Source organism: Apis dorsata, unplaced genomic scaffold (genome assembly GCF_000469605.1).
Source record: "Apis dorsata unplaced genomic scaffold, Apis dorsata 1.3 scaffold_400, whole genome shotgun sequence".
NCBI classification, from domain to species: domain Eukaryota; kingdom Metazoa; phylum Arthropoda; class Insecta; order Hymenoptera; family Apidae; genus Apis; species Apis dorsata.
In genome coordinates, this window is record NW_006263658.1 from 206,371 (window position 1) to 222,117 (window position 15,747).

The 15,747-nt window shown below is 25.3% G+C and overlaps 2 protein-coding genes across 7 annotated transcripts; one reads left to right on the forward strand and one right to left on the reverse strand.

Moving 5' to 3' along the window:
* Nucleotides 1-491: 491 nt before the first annotated feature.
* Nucleotides 492-9,335, reverse strand: LOC102674532 (NADPH-dependent diflavin oxidoreductase 1). 5 transcript variants are annotated; one of them, XM_031512221.1, is made up of 13 exons: nt 9,050-9,335; nt 8,730-8,944; nt 7,095-8,564; nt 6,886-6,965; nt 2,781-2,901; nt 2,630-2,711; nt 2,408-2,547; nt 2,103-2,248; nt 1,846-1,931; nt 1,622-1,768; nt 1,231-1,539; nt 954-1,156; nt 492-875 (listed from the first exon to the last, which is right to left on the reverse strand). In XM_031512221.1, the coding sequence occupies exons 2-13, from the start codon at nt 8,807-8,809 to the stop codon at nt 740-742; spliced, it is 3,000 nt and encodes a 999-aa protein (XP_031368081.1). In that variant the 5' UTR covers nt 8,810-8,944; nt 9,050-9,335; the 3' UTR covers nt 492-739. The 5 variants fall into 5 exon arrangements, with proteins under 5 accessions (XP_031368081.1, XP_031368082.1, XP_031368085.1 ...); XM_031512222.1 differs by having other exon boundaries at nt 506-875; nt 7,095-7,199; XM_031512225.1 differs by lacking the exons at nt 8,730-8,944; nt 9,050-9,335 and adding an exon at nt 4,422-4,536 and having other exon boundaries at nt 506-875; nt 7,095-7,287.
* A 209-nt stretch (nt 9,336-9,544) lies between these two features.
* On the forward strand, nt 9,545-15,241 carry LOC102674177 (ubiquitin thioesterase trabid). Of its 2 annotated transcripts, none has more exons than XM_031512228.1 (8): nt 9,545-10,172; nt 10,535-11,567; nt 11,699-11,980; nt 12,180-12,381; nt 12,497-12,774; nt 12,843-13,072; nt 13,164-13,599; nt 13,691-15,241. In XM_031512228.1, exons 2-8 carry the CDS (start codon nt 10,792-10,794, stop codon nt 13,767-13,769), a joined length of 2,283 nt encoding a protein of 760 aa, XP_031368088.1. In that variant the 5' UTR covers nt 9,545-10,172; nt 10,535-10,791; the 3' UTR covers nt 13,770-15,241. The 2 variants fall into 2 exon arrangements, with proteins under 2 accessions (XP_031368088.1, XP_006619346.1); XM_006619283.1 differs by having other exon boundaries at nt 9,545-10,066.
* The last annotated feature ends 506 nt before the right edge of the window (nt 15,242-15,747 follow it).

A 15,747-nucleotide genomic window follows, 5' to 3' on the forward strand; every position in this document is an offset into this window, starting at 1 on the left:
GCACATTACTGAGCATTTAACAAAGAAGAAAATGATTTTCCATTTCAACATCTTTGTCATCTAAATAGGACATAACTCAGTCCTAAGTTTTGTTAGTACGAAAAGTTAATAAACCACAGTCTTATCATAAATTTGGTCTATATAAATAACAATTGTTAAATGTACAGATCTTTTATGTGCTTATTTTAGCGGCTTCGAATTAACTCATGTATGTGAAAAACCTAATAATATATGATTATTAAGGCTTATTGGTCCAATTTAGTAGTAATAGTTTCATTGGGGCAGTGATTAAACATTAATATCATTAAGATGATAATAGTGCAATAACAGATTTCTATTTTTTGCTTTAAACTTTAAACAGTTCATTATGAAATATTAGATTATATTAAATTTGACGATATAAACTCGATTTTTGAGGTACTATTTAATATTCTGATTATCTTTCCTCCCTTTCTTCGTTTAAATATTATAACAAAAATTATTTTAAATGATAATTAAACAAATAAAAATTATTAATATTTTACTTTATGAAATCATAATGACATTATAATGACATAAAATTTATTTTCAGCTTCATTCTTCCAAGTATTAAAAAATCTATTAAAAATAAATAGTGTAAATTCAAAATTGAATTGTACTTTATGTTGAACTCTAATTTTGTTTTTTTGTATTCTTTTGATTTTTCAATGTGAATGTGTTCAAAAATGGATTAATATTCTATTATTAAATCTTGTACACATTAAGATAATTCAAAAGATATATTTGCTACCAAAATAGGCATGACCATAGAAAACAATATTCCAGTAAAAATTCCTGTAATTAATGATGCTGCCCCAAACATGCCAGCTGTTGCCATGTATTGAGAATCTACCATTCTAAAATAAAAGTTCCATCTCTAATATTTTTGTTATCAAAAATATAAAAAGAATTTTTTTTTATTTTATAAATCTCACCTTGGACAATACATCATAGATAAAGAAGAAAAGTAACCACTACTTATTCCCATTGTAATGGCGATTAAAAAATAAATCCAATCATTATTAATATATACTGGTAATGTTCTTAAAATACCTTTTGGTTTGTAATTACATAATAAAAACAATGGTATATATAAAATACGTAATGCAACTGGGATTATTAAGTACCTCTTACTAGGCTATGAGAAAAAAATAATAAAAATTAGTAGTTATATTAAGTATTTAATGAATTTTATAAAAAAAATTGACTCACCCATTGAACCAATGATGCAATTGAACTACCAATTAGAGCTGTAATGTTGAATGTGAGGAAACACATGACAGTACTATAATAATCTGGTGGAACTATGAAGTTAGGATCCGAACTTATTATATCAGAATGAACAGATGGAAACAAAGAAAGAGTTACAAAAAATATAAAAAATGTATTGAAACATTGAGGAAAACACTGTTTGAATATTTTCCAATAAGGTAATGTATCATGTTTGCCTCTTGTACTATTTTCTAATTGTCTTTTATTTATTCCTTTTTGATGCAATAATTCACAATACCGGTAAAATCTCTATAATCAATAATAATTTATGTAAAAAATTTCTTAGTCTTAATTTTGTAATAAAATTTATAATAAAAAATATAATTCTTACATTTATTGGAAGTGCAAAATAAGTATCAAAGCATGCAAGAAGAATAAACAATGCTGTTATAAAATAATATATTGCCGCAGTCCGAGCATTTGGTGCCATATATTGAGCAAGAAAATTAATTATTGCTGTAAATGTTCCACTTATATTCTGAAAATAATATAGGATAATTTCAATATGAATATATCACATAATTTTATCATACAATTGTATAAGTTGATATTTACCGTGCCTAGGATAACAGCTCCTGTATACTTTGTAGGTAACTTTGCCACCATACCAAACACAGAGTTTTGGTAAATTCCATTAGCAGCTGAAAAATATTTCATAAAGATTATTTAAATAAAAATATAGATTTGAAAAAGTAAAAAAAAGTAAAAAATGAATGTACCTTAAAATAATTCTTTAATAAAGTATAATTTATTTAAAATATTATATAATTGATTCTTATTTTGGAATTTCTATAAAAATAATTTTATCTTACTGTTTAATATAATAACAGAAATCATGGTAATCCAGAAAAAGGCACCTGGCCAATCAGAGCTATCAGTCATTGCCAAAATAACGGTACATACAAATATTAAAACTTGTATGAAAATGCCCCATACTATACGTGTTGTCAAATTGCCACTAAAAGAACCAAAAAATTATATTCACAATTAAATATTAGTTTTTCATTAATTATCATATAATATAATAAATTAAAAAATAAGTTTTTTATATTTTAATTAATAGATTAATAGGTAACATATATAAACATTAGATTGGAATTATTCAAAATATACACACCCAAATTGTATAAATACATTTAACCAATTAAATAATATATTTGGTATCTGTGCTGCAAATGCTAGGTATGAAAGAAAATTTGTAGCATAATTTGTTTCAATCCCTGTATATTCCTTAGATAATTTGTAATTAACAAAATACTAAAAGAATAATTAAAAATTTACAACTTATGTAAAATTAGATAAATATAAAAAAATATATTTTAAAAAATATAATGCATACATTTTTTGCTGTTATGAACATGTTCCATGGCATCAAAATTCCAATTCCATGAAGTATCATTATGCAGAATATTATATTTAATCTAAAATAACATATAAACAAACAAATGAAAACAAAATTTTTAATAAATTATATTAAAAATTATATTTACCTATCTTTGGGAGGATTTAATTCAAGCTCTGCTTGATCCATTGTAACTCCTTTAAAATTTAATTCATCATCAGGTCTACCTGTACCTTCCCAACCAGGAGAAAGACGTACAGGCTCAGTACCTATAAAAGCATTATGATTTATACATATATATATATTTAATCTTATTGTTAGTAGAATAGTAGTACTTAGAACTATCTTAAGAACTTTACTAATGCTTCAATTTGAAGCAATTTATTAATTTAGTGATCATAATACAAGCATTTCATATATATATATTACACTTATATGATTTGATATTTATATCTTAAATTTATATAACAGAATGGAAAAAATATATATGCATTTATCTTAACGATATAAATATTATATTGTAAAAGAAAACAAACATTAATTACCAGTTGGAATTTTAAAAGTATTATATGAAGTTTTAATGTAACCTGAGGACAAAGACATTCATATATTGTATTCCATATCTGCTTAAATCATATTCCTGTGTAACATACATAATATTATGGTATTGTATAAAAATAAGAAAAAATATGATGGAATTATAAAATTAAATGATAAATTAAATACAAATAATATTAGAAAAATTTATGTTAATGATTAATATTAATGATGAAATAATCTTAAATAATTTTAATTTATTAATAAATTTTAATTAACCCAAAATATATACATATATTATTTTATAATGATATAATATTTATATTTTATTTCATAATAAAATATATATTTATTAATATTTCTCATATATTTTGAGTTAACAAAAGTTATATTTTATATAAAACAAAACATTTTAACATATATAATATATGCAGACAGTGCTGAATTTTTTATATTTTTTTTTTCAATTAAAAGATTATAATAAAATGTAATATTATGTATTAAATATAAACAAAACTATTTTAATTTTTATTTAATATAAAAATTTGTATTCCATTGTATTATTATATGTTATTTCATTACATATATATTATACCAAATATAATATTTATTTATGATAAAAATGATTTCTAAAAAAAGACACATTTTTTAAAATTTTTTTTTAAAATATTATTTACTGCATAATAATAAAAAATTTCATAAATTTTGAAAGAAGAACCTGAAATATTTTGTATATTTAGAAAAATATCTTTAATAAATCTTAAATATACTTAATTATTAATAAAAATAGTATTAATTATTTATGTTAATTTTTTGATAAAATAAATTAAATTATTAAAATAATAATTAAATTGAAAAAGTGCAAAATGATATTGATAATTTAATATCAAATAATTTCAATATAATTTAACAAATATATTAATTCAATAATTCATATATTATAATATATAATATATGAAAATAACATTTAACATTTTATAATAAATATAAAAAAAAAATTATTTTCTTCAAAAATGAATTTGAATATTTCACAAAATATAATATTGAATGTTTGAAAATTGATGTTCAAAGTGAATTATGTAAATCTTCACTACCAAGAGACCGGTTTGGTAAAATATTTGTAATGAAATTAAAAAAAAAAACTCTCACTTCTAAAAAGAGTAAAAACTCTTAGCATTTAAAATAGAGCGAAACGGAAACAATTCTTAAAGATAAAGAAAAAAATATGGTTAAGAAAGGAAATAGTATATACCTTTCGCGGGTACGATGCGTGTTCCATTCGAATCTTTTAACAAAGTCTGTTCTTCGGGACCTACACTGAATTCCTTCTTTGTATAACTACCCGCCATTTTTTCACAGTTTTTAAACTTAAATCAGATTAAGAATAGTATAATGTTAAAAATTAATGCACTATGTGTTATTTTTGTAGAAATAAATTTTCAATAGTTATTTTGTCTGAATGCTGTTTCTAATTTATTAGACGGACGGATATTATTCAAAATTCAAATAATTATTAGATAACTTAAATTATAAGAAAATATTTAATTTGCATTTGTGGAGTTCTTCCAATTCTTTTTGGATTTTGTTTCGGAATAAAAAAACTTCACAAATTGATATTAATATTACTGCATATCCAGTAATTAAAGCTTTACAGTTATGAATAGAACTGTTCTCCAACGTGAAAGACATACCATCTTTCTGCTTTATTTTTATAGGTTAAGATAAGATAGGGTTAGAGTTCGACAAGTGAGCTCCACACTGCGCGGAGATTCATGAACTAAGTTCGAGATGTTGCGATACGCGCGCAATGTTTAATATTTAAATTAACAAATAGAAAAAAATTTACTATGATATATACTATGATATAATTTACTATGATATAATTGATATATCTAATAGTAAAGCAATTATTGCTTCTTCATTGATATATGATGATATATGATGAATTAACATATTAAATATTTTTACAGAAATATATAAAAAATAGTATATATATATATATATATATATAAAATATTTTAATTTATAAATACGAATTATAATTATAAATTGATCCGCTATATAAAAAAATAAAATTTAAACGGAAATTGATCATATTGTAATTACGTTATTACAGATACACGTAAAAATCATATGACAATTATATACATTTTTTTAAATGCAATCATGATGAAATTTTCGAAAAGATGTATCTATCAATTTCAATAATTTGCAATATTTTATTAAAGATTATTCTGAATAACTTTTATATATATATATATATATATTCGGCGATCGATTTTAATTTTCTTAGAGTTATATATAGAAATATTTTTTACATTATGTATTAATGCAAGAAACTAATTAATTTAAATAAAAATTATATTAGATTTTGATTCTATGTAAGAAATGCTATGGTCTTCTTGTAAATATTTGTGATATTTATTACGATTTTGTAAAATAATCATAGAAATTATATTAGAATAGAAATTATATATTTCATTATGTTTTGCACACAATCTCGCGTGAAATTAAGACAGATTATGATATATAATATCATGATAGTTTGTTCACAAGATTTACAAAATATGAGATTATTCAGATGTAGCCTTTCACAGAATTTATACGTAAAATAATTAGAAGAAAACAATATAAATTTTCTTCTTCAGAAAAATATACATATATATATAAATATATATTTTTTTAATTATTGGAATTCGATTTCTCTTTTTTATTTAATTTTGATTTAATTTATTTATTGAAATTCTACCTAGAAATAAAAATATTCTAGAAAGCTTGCTAAACTTATAGATTTTTTATCATGTTATCTTCAATTAACAAATTTAAATAATAATCTATTGATCTAGAATACGGCTATCTTTCCATGAGTTACTTGATTTTGTTAGTTAAATTAAATAAGAAAATAGCTATTATAAAACAGCTATTTACAATAAAATATATAATAATATAATGTGAAAAATATTATTTGTTTATAACTCAAAAGCAAAACTTAATTATTGTATACATATATAGAAAAATATAGTTTAAAATAATATTTTTAACAATATATTATATTTAAATCATTGAGAATACATTTTTTAAAAAAATTTATCATAATTACATTTAAGAAAATATATATCATTTTAATATGACTTTTATATGTTTATTTACAGAAAAATTAAACACACCAGATTATGTTCTTTTTTGAAATCATTCAATTTTTGTTTGAATCATTTCTTACATTTCTTACAATTTACAAGTAAATGTTTCATATTTATGAAATAATTAATTATCAGATAAACTAATATTAGATACATTGATATATTTGGAGTGATTCACATTTCTTTTACAAAAATTATTAATTTTTTTGTATTTAAAATTAGATATTTTATATTTATGCAAATAAAGAAAATATAATTTAAGATTATATTTTATATTAGATATTAAAAGAGAGATTATGGTCTTCATTTCATGTTTAAATATAAAATTATAAATATTTATTTTTAAATACTTTAAATATGTTATATTATATTTTTATATATATAATTTTTAAAATGAAAATCGTGAATTTTGTTTTTTTAAATATTCTTTTTAACCCCAAGTTTCAACTTGATATCGATTTTCATTTTCTAATCGTTTAACAAAATTTTCTGCATCTTTTTGAGTTGATTTGGTCATATCTTTGACTAAATTAATAAATTCTTCGCGAACACAATTTGGCATATTTTTAGAATTACCTGCTAGATAAATGTTACCATTGTTACTAAGAAACTCCCAACAAAGTGTTTTCTGATCATGTATAATATGCTGTACATATCTGAAATATTTATAAAAAATTATAAAAGTTATTTAAATAAAAATATAAATAATACATATAAATATGAATAATTTAATAATTATACAATTTACACCATTTTATTATAAAATTTAAAAGAAATTAACTTACATTTTATGTTCTTGATCTCTGGAAAAGGCACAAAATAAATTTAAACCCTTTTTCAGTGATAAATGTTCAAAATCATCTTTGCAATGATAATCTTTTTCCTTGTTTCTACAACCAAAAAAAAGAATACAATTATTTAAATTGTCATCTAATGCGGATTTATCCAATAGAGCTGAACGAAATGGTGCAATTCCTGTTCCAGGACCAATAAATATCATTGGCTTATTATATTCAAATTTAAATGTTCCTTTTTGTATCCAAAATATTATTTTATCATTCTTTACTAAATTTGCTAACCAATTTGAACATAATCCATATCTTGGTTCTACTAATTTTGTCTTATATTTTACTACAGCCACCAAGAGATGAATTTCATTTTTAGTAATTCTTAAACTTGAAGCTATGCTAAAAGCACGAGGTTTTATGGGAGACATAATTTCAAATAATAGTTTTATATTTAATTTACTAGTTGTATGAGGAAAATCTGCAAATAACTCTAAAATATTTCTTCTTGGTCTATTAATATAATTATAGAGCTCTTCTTGGCCATTTGCTGTTGTAAATTCATATAACTTTTCTTTTTCTAATTTATTTTCACTGATAAAAAATAATAGTTGCATTGTAGATTTACGTGGTTTAAAACTTAAATCCCAGTATTGTTCTACAATTTGATATAGAGTTAGTGTTTGTTTTAAAACAGTAGGTACTTTAATTTCTTTTTCAGATATTTGAATTAATATATCTGGATTTAATTGTACATTATTATCATTAAATATATTGAAAAATCTTTCAATTTGTTTCTGAGAATTTTTAGGTCTAATATATATTATATCTCCAGGTTGATAATTAATGTTATCTGATTGAAATTTAATTAATCTAACATCTTGAAAATGATCTTGTGCTGTAGTTCTTATATTTCCAATTATTGTACCTACTTTAATTTCATTATTTATATATATTTCTTCCATAAAAATATCATGAATTGAACAATATTCATTATTTAAGGAATTTTTATTTATTTCAGAAATATGAAATCTTTCAATTATGTTATTTTTATTATTCTCTGTAATTATATCTGTTGTAGAAATATTAAATATATTAGTAATTTTCATCCACATTTGTTCTAACCATGGATCAACAACAGCATCTATCCCTAAATCATGTTGATCATCTGCTAATCCAAGAGATACTAATTCCTTTGCTCCTAATTGCATTAATCTTTTATTTAATTTTTTTGCTGCAAAATTAAATTTTTGATAGGAACTGTCACCTAAACCTAATATTCCATAATTTAAATTATTAAGCAATGTAGTTGGCAAATTTTTTCGTAATAGAAATCTCCAAAATTGTCTCATATTATTAGGAGGATCACCTTGACCTGTTGTTGCAACTACAAATATTATTATTTTTTCTGAATCAAGATCTTGTATATTATAATCATTCATTGTAGAGACATTACTTTCTAATCCTTTTCTGAAATAAATAGATTTTTGTAATAAAACTGCTTATAATTACTATTTTTAATCATGAAATAAAAAATGAATAATAAACAAATTTTCTAATAATTAATAATTTCAAACTTTCTAATTGCGAAATAAAATATATTTTTATGTATATAATAGAGGGAAATAACAAAACCTTTTGGCATTTTTCCAAATTTGTTCAGCCACATCTTGTGCAGTACCTGTCTCACTACCATACAATATTGTAATTTTCATGTTTTTTTGTGAAAAATTTTTTAATATAAATCTTTTCAAAAAGAATATTTTATCATCAATGATCTCAATACACCATTATGTTAGCAATTTTCAACTGATGTATTGTGACGTCATTGGTCATTCAATATACGATATCTGAAGAAACATACGTAAATTTTGTGAACAGGGTATGTAAATTATAAAAATAACAAAATTTTTTTTTTCGTATTAAATATATTTCACATATGGTAACGATCTTACTTAATCAAATGTCAAGGATAGATGTCTAGGCTAAGTCCCATTTGGCGCTTGGCCCAAGATATTTATAAATAAAAAATAGTTTTCCGTATACATTATATGAAATGATTTATCATAAATATTGTACATCTTAATCATTGTTAATTATTAAAGATTCAATATACTATAACTTCAATAAATTATTATAATTTTAAAACATTAAAAGTAATTGAATGTTTTGAAATCGATATAAAAATGTAAAAAATTAAAATGAGAAAAGTTTGCAATACATCTTCAAAAACCGGAAACTAATATGACTATCAGTGTAACCATAATATAAAATGTTAAAAACTATTTATTATATTTTATAATCAAAATATCTATGTATAAATTCTAATTGTCTTTATAGATAAGTTAATTTAAAATAAATAAACAACTGCTAATTAAAATGCTTATGAATGAATTATGTGATGTAACTGCGTGTGAAATGTCGACTTTTTATAAATAAAATGATGTTGGTAGCATTGATATCTGTTTGCGAATGATTGTCAAAACCTATTTTCTCAACGAAGTCCGCAGTTTTGCATGCTAGTTCGTAGGAAAACATCATGACTGCGTTCGATTCGTAGAAAGGAAAGAGGCGCAAAGTGCAGCCGTGAGAAAGATAGCGCATCTGTTTTTGAGGAGTGAGTGAGTGCAGAGAAAGGTTTCTCGTCTCGTTTCGCTCGTCGCGTTTCACCCGTTCGACGAGTGACGTGCCTCGGGTCTTCGTCGGTAGGGAAAAAGATTATTTCGATTTTAACGCAAAAAGAGAAGACGCGGGTTTTCGTCCTCGCGAAAAATTTATTACGCGATCGTGTCTTAACCTTTTCTATTGTTAAATGTGATTAAAGTGTGGGCTGTTGGCCGTAGTGTGTGATTTCTGCGACCCACGATTGTCCTCTCGTCACTTTCGCAGCAATCGACCGATGCATAGTACTTCGATGGAGCTTATTCGCGCGTGACAGCAACTTTCGGGACACCAGGCTCGACATTTGCCAGGTAGTCCCAATTCCGATTTACCACGTGTATCAGCTTTGCATTATTTTGAAAATTGTGTTCACATTTTTCTTTGACGCGACGCTTGCACGATTAAAAGCGGCCAGAGGTCAGTCACATTTTAAACTTTGGTTACAGTTTACCGCGTTTTGAAATGTTTAGTCTTGTCAAGGAATTCAGTATCATGTTTCTTTAGAAACGTACGTTTACATACTCTTCGCACATTGTCATTATTCTTACATTTGTTACATATATTATTTCTATGTGATTAATATTTATCTATGTAAATAAATTGCCTCTTAATAAGTTTTTTTATTTTGTTATTTGTGGATATAAATCTTTTGTTAAGAGTACAAAATTATTTAAGTTAATAAAATTGATACTTATTTTTATTTAATGATATAATATATATTTATTTTTATGTGCATGTTATTTTTCATTAGTCATACCTTTTCTTTTTTTTCTTTACAGATTTTGGTAGCTGTCTACATTTACATTACTGTGGCAGCTTTTATTTTCTTATATATGATCAACATGTATACCACATGACATGAACTTCATTCTATGACAAGTACATAATATCATTAATATTTATGGAAATTATCTTTGTCACATTTTATGACATAAAATATGAAAAATTTTATTACTATATGCAATAACAATTTAACAAGTATTTAATGTAATTTTTGACACCACATTTATGCTTTATAAATACTTTTAAATAGTGTATGAACACACATTGTCTATGCATTAAAGACAATAGTATTTACATAATAAAGGGCCATATAGAGAAAATGAATAGCAGGCTTGAAGAACAAGAATCAAAATGGACATGTGAATATTGTACATATGAGAATTGGCCTTCATCATTGAAATGCACTATGTGCAGAGGTGCCAAACCTTTATTAGGGGAGGATATTTATCGCCTACGAGATCCAAGTCCACAAAGGTCTGGATCAAATGTTGCATCTGGTCCAGTAACTCATTTAAGCCCAACAGATTCTTTCAATCTTAGTTCTCAAAATGTTCCATTGGGAAAATGGTCATGTGCAATGTGTACCTATCTTAATTATCAAAATACCACACGTTGTGTTCAGTGTGGAAATAGAAAACCTACGGGTCTTAATCAATCAATACACTCTATAGCCTCAAATTTGCATGAACACCTAGCACCTCTTAGGCTAGGAGATCCACCACCAAACTCAGGATCAAATCCTCCTCCAATAAACTTACATCCAGAAAGATATTATAATTTACAAGCTAATTTACATCCTGAGAAGTGGTCTTGTCTTGTGTGTACTTATGAAAATTGGCCAAAAGCCACAAAGTGTGTGATGTGTGGTAATCCTAAAGAAAAAGATAGAAGAGATAGAACAACCAATAACATGGGTGTTATTTTACCAAGCCCAGAAAGAGATCATAGCCAACGAAATTTACCTTCTCCACCTCATGCACCATATATTCATCAAACCCAAAGAGATGAAAATTTGGCAGTAGGACGAAGGTAAATTTATTTTTTATATTTTTTCTAATAATAATTCTTTTTTTATATTTCTATATATGATAATTAATAATTAATGAAAATATTTTAATAGAATTAGAAAAAAATATACTATAAATTTTTTTGTATTGTAGGAATTCACATAGATATCCTGATAGCAGAAATGATAATATATCAACTCCTCAATCCCCTAATAATTGTGACTATGAGCGTAGACTAAAACAATTAAGGCGTCACACTGATTGGTGCTGGTTAAATGCGTGTCTTGGCATTGTGGAAGGTGATAATGCTCCTGTTGAGGCTTATTTGGCAAGTGGTGGTGATCCTGCTCGTCAATTGACGCATTCAGAAGTTTTGCTTCTAAATAGAAGTAGTGCTTTTGATGTTGGACATACCTTAGTACATTTAGCTATTAGGTTTGTAAGAAGTAATGTAATTTTTCACAATGAATTTCTTTTCTGTTTTAACTTATTTTATGTATATTAATAATTATATGTATATTCTTTGGCTATGTGTGTCAATTTATACATTACACATAGCAAAATAAATCAATTATCATTAAGAAAGACAAAATCTTTGAATTGTTTTTTATACAATTTATGATATTTTTAACAGATTTCAAAGAGAAGATATATTAGCAACATTATTATCACAAATTGAAGGTTCTGGATCTGGAGTAAAAAGAGTACCAAGTTATGTTGCACCAGATTTGGCTGCTCAAATACGCAGACATGTCACTACTAGTATCCGATTACGCAAGGGTTCTTTCCCATGTTATTTCGTCACTGATATAGCTACATTTGCTTTGCCTGCTGAGGTTAATATGATATGATATTTTTTTCAGAGTATTATGGGATATTAGTGTTAAAAATATTCATTTCTAATAAATAAATTATATAAATTACTTATTTAAGTGAAAAATAAATTATTAGGTTGAAGATTTACCAAGTATAGTGCAAGAACAAATGTTGGAAGAATTATTAGATAAAGAAGCTCAACAGCAATTAGAAGGTGGTGGAGGAGAACCACCAGCATTAAATTGGTCTTTAGAAATTACTGAACGTTTAGGAAGTCGCTTACATGCACTTTGGAATAGATCTGCTGGAGATTGTTTATTAGATTCTGCAATGCAAGCTACTTGGGGTGTTTTCGATCGAGATAATGCTTTGAGAAGAGCTCTTGCTGATTCTTTACAACAAGCTGGTCAATTGTAAATAATTTTTATAATATTTTCGGTTATTGTTTTATAAATATAGCAATATATTTTTATCAATCTAGTTTTTATCCTCGATGGAGAGAATATGAAGCCTCTCAAGCATCTAGAATGTTGGATTTTACATTAGAAGAGACTCAGTGGCAAGAAGATTGGGAAAGTTTATTAGCAACTGCTGCTCAACCAGGAAGTGCTTTAGAACAATTACATGTATTTGCACTTGCCCATATTTTGAGACGACCTATTATCGTTTATGGAGTTAAATATGTTAAAAGTTTTAGGGGTGAAGACATAGGTAGACATATGATAATATGATAAATATAATTTAATATATAAAAATTATTATATTATTTTATTATAAAATTAAATAAAATATTTTTATATAGGTTATGCAAGATTTGAAGGTGTTTATCTTCCACTTTTATGGGAGCCTTCATTTTGTATTCGATCACCTATTGCTTTGGGTTATACACGTGGTCATTTCACGGCTTTAGTTCCAATCGAACCATATACGTCAACTAGAATACCACCTCTTTCGTCTCACGGTGGTGTAGGCTTAGGTGGTGGTAATAGTCCACTTCAACAACTACAAATCCAAATGCAAACTACATTTATGCCATTAATGGATCGAGAACATAAACTTTTACCAATACATTTTCTAAGTCCGGAAGAAGTTGGTCGAGAAGAATCTATTTTGAAGGAATGGCTTGATGTATGTAGAACTGAAGGTGGTATTCTTGTTGCACAACAAAAACTACACAAGAGACCATTATTAGTAGCACAAATGCTAGAAGAATGGCTAAATCATTATCGAAGACTCGCGTAAGTAATATTTATATAAGATATGTTAATATGTTAATATTTTTTGATTACTTGCATATATATCTAAATTGCTTATTTTTTACTGTTACAGTCAAACTAACAACGCACCTTTTTTGAGACCAGCAGTTTTACAAGATTACAGTAGCGATGGAGATACAGAAGATGAATAACAAGGTGCAAGATTAAGTTATTAAAATTCAGCCGAGAAGACTTTTTTCAGAATTTTCTCAAAACTAATTGTAACACAAGATCTCAGAGATTCACAGTTTTCTGAATATAGCAGAAAAAAGTGTATGAATGTTATGATACACACACATTCATTGGCAATGTATCATCTTTGAATGATTTTTGTACATTAATATTGGTTATTGAACTATTGACGTCTAAAATCTTACCGATTCATAATATTTAATTATATCGGACGTTTATTCATTTTTACGAGTAGTTGCTATATTATTTTATTGTTACTTAATCACGAGACTACACAATAAGTAGTTCTGTTGCCAAAGTGCGGTTCTGGGTATCAAAGCAGTAAGTGAACGAACGAAATTTTGTTACGACTAATAGTGTTTTAATTAGAGTTAGTTTTTTTTCTCGATAAATTTGATTATTATCGAGGATATATAATATTAATTTTCACAATATGTTTATAACTAGAAAGTTATTAAACTATTGTGATCTTAATATTAATAAGAGTTCCTTTAACATGAGGCGATTAAGGTAAAGTGATCAATCTATATTATCTTCCATTTGAATGCACTCATATCCATCAATAAAAATCAGATAATGGTAGAATTCATCTTCATGAATTTACATTTTCATATCACTTTCATAAGAATCAATAGTATTAAAGTCATTTCTCGTCGAAATTTTCATAATATAAAAATTAAGAAAATATAAATCCAAGGCAAAGTTTTTAGTTTCTAACATTCTCGTGTAATTAATACAAGATTATTTTCTTTATTTAAAGGAAAGAATGCGATATTCAATGTATCATTTAATATTATTAATTCCATTGTAATTTCTCTGAGTTTCTTGGAGTTAAGAATTGGTGAACTACAAGTTAAACATAATGTTGGTTTAAAATATGTAGATTTTTCTACTTCTCGGTATAATGGATTATCAATTTCAATAAAATTGAGTCCAATTTATAGTCTCGTTAAATATAGGATTAGATTCCTATTCCTCATTGTTAAGAAATGTGATTTGAATCATTAACAGTTATAAATTTAGAGATTTTCATTATGAGATTTTCATTAAAGATAAAAAAATTATATTTAAATTATAATTAAGCAAAACATCTGTGTAGAAAATATTGGACTTATTTTTTGGTTGCTTTTATAAAATATGATATAAAAATTTGTACAGAATCAGCGTTGTCGCATATAGAAGATAAACAAATTAAGAGCAAAAGGATTTTTGTTCGTTAATTATGAAAAGAAAAAAAAAATAATAATAAAAATAAAAAATAAAAAAGGGGAAGAAATATTCGATAAAAAATGTAAATTAGAAAATTTATAAAGGTATAAGTATATGTATATTGGTCGCAATTTTTGTCTGATCATACGTGTGAATGTACTCAGAGATTCTGGTACAGATCATGTGATTTTTAAGATAAGTAAATCTAGGGCTGAAAAAAAAATTCTATAATCGTCCTTGGATCACTTGTTAATTCTGAGCTGTGTTAATATTAGTGTAAAAAGAGAGATGCGAAGTCGAGTTACAACGACACTTTTCTCTAACTAGAGACAGGGCGCAGCGTTGTACTTTTTCCGTGGCTGCTTCCGAGATATATATATATAAACATATATAAAGTACGCATTAAGTTGTACTTTTTCCTGTGTGAAAGAAGAAGAAGAAAGTATAAAATAAGAAGAAGAAAAATAGGAACAAGATAAAAATAATAAGATCAATATTGTGCGAGTGGCTTAATCATACACAATATAGTCATCATAAATTAACATATAGCATTACAATAGAACTTTTATAAAACAAGGAGATAAAAAAAGGAAAAAATGACTATGAAAACAGAATAAGTAGTAATAGGTACTATTCAGTACCAAGTTATATAACTGGTATGTGTGAGCACCACACACACACACACACACACACACACACACACACACACACACACACACACACACACAC

What these genes read in the sequence shown, in the direction of transcription:
- LOC102674532 (XM_031512221.1), bottom strand. Translation starts at nt 8,809, where the DNA reads ATGAAAATTACAATATTGTATGGTAGTGAGACAGGTACTGCACAAGAT. An exon ending in ATTTGGAAAAATGCCAAAAG is followed by an intron (nt 8,565 to 8,729) that starts GTTTTGTTATTT and finishes TATTTATTTCAG; the next exon opens with AAAAGGATTAGAAAGTAATG. An exon ending in ATTTTGCACTTCCAATAAAT is followed by an intron (nt 1,540 to 1,621) that starts GTAAGAATTATA and finishes TATTGATTATAG; the next exon opens with AGATTTTACCGGTATTGTGA.
- LOC102674177 (XM_031512228.1), top strand. Translation starts at nt 10,792, where the DNA reads ATGAACACACATTGTCTATGCATTAAAGACAATAGTATTTACATAATA. An exon ending in TTACAACAAGCTGGTCAATT is followed by an intron (nt 12,775 to 12,842) that starts GTAAATAATTTT and finishes TTATCAATCTAG; the next exon opens with TTTTTATCCTCGATGGAGAG. An exon ending in TTTTAGGGGTGAAGACATAG is followed by an intron (nt 13,073 to 13,163) that starts GTAGACATATGA and finishes ATTTTTATATAG; the next exon opens with GTTATGCAAGATTTGAAGGT.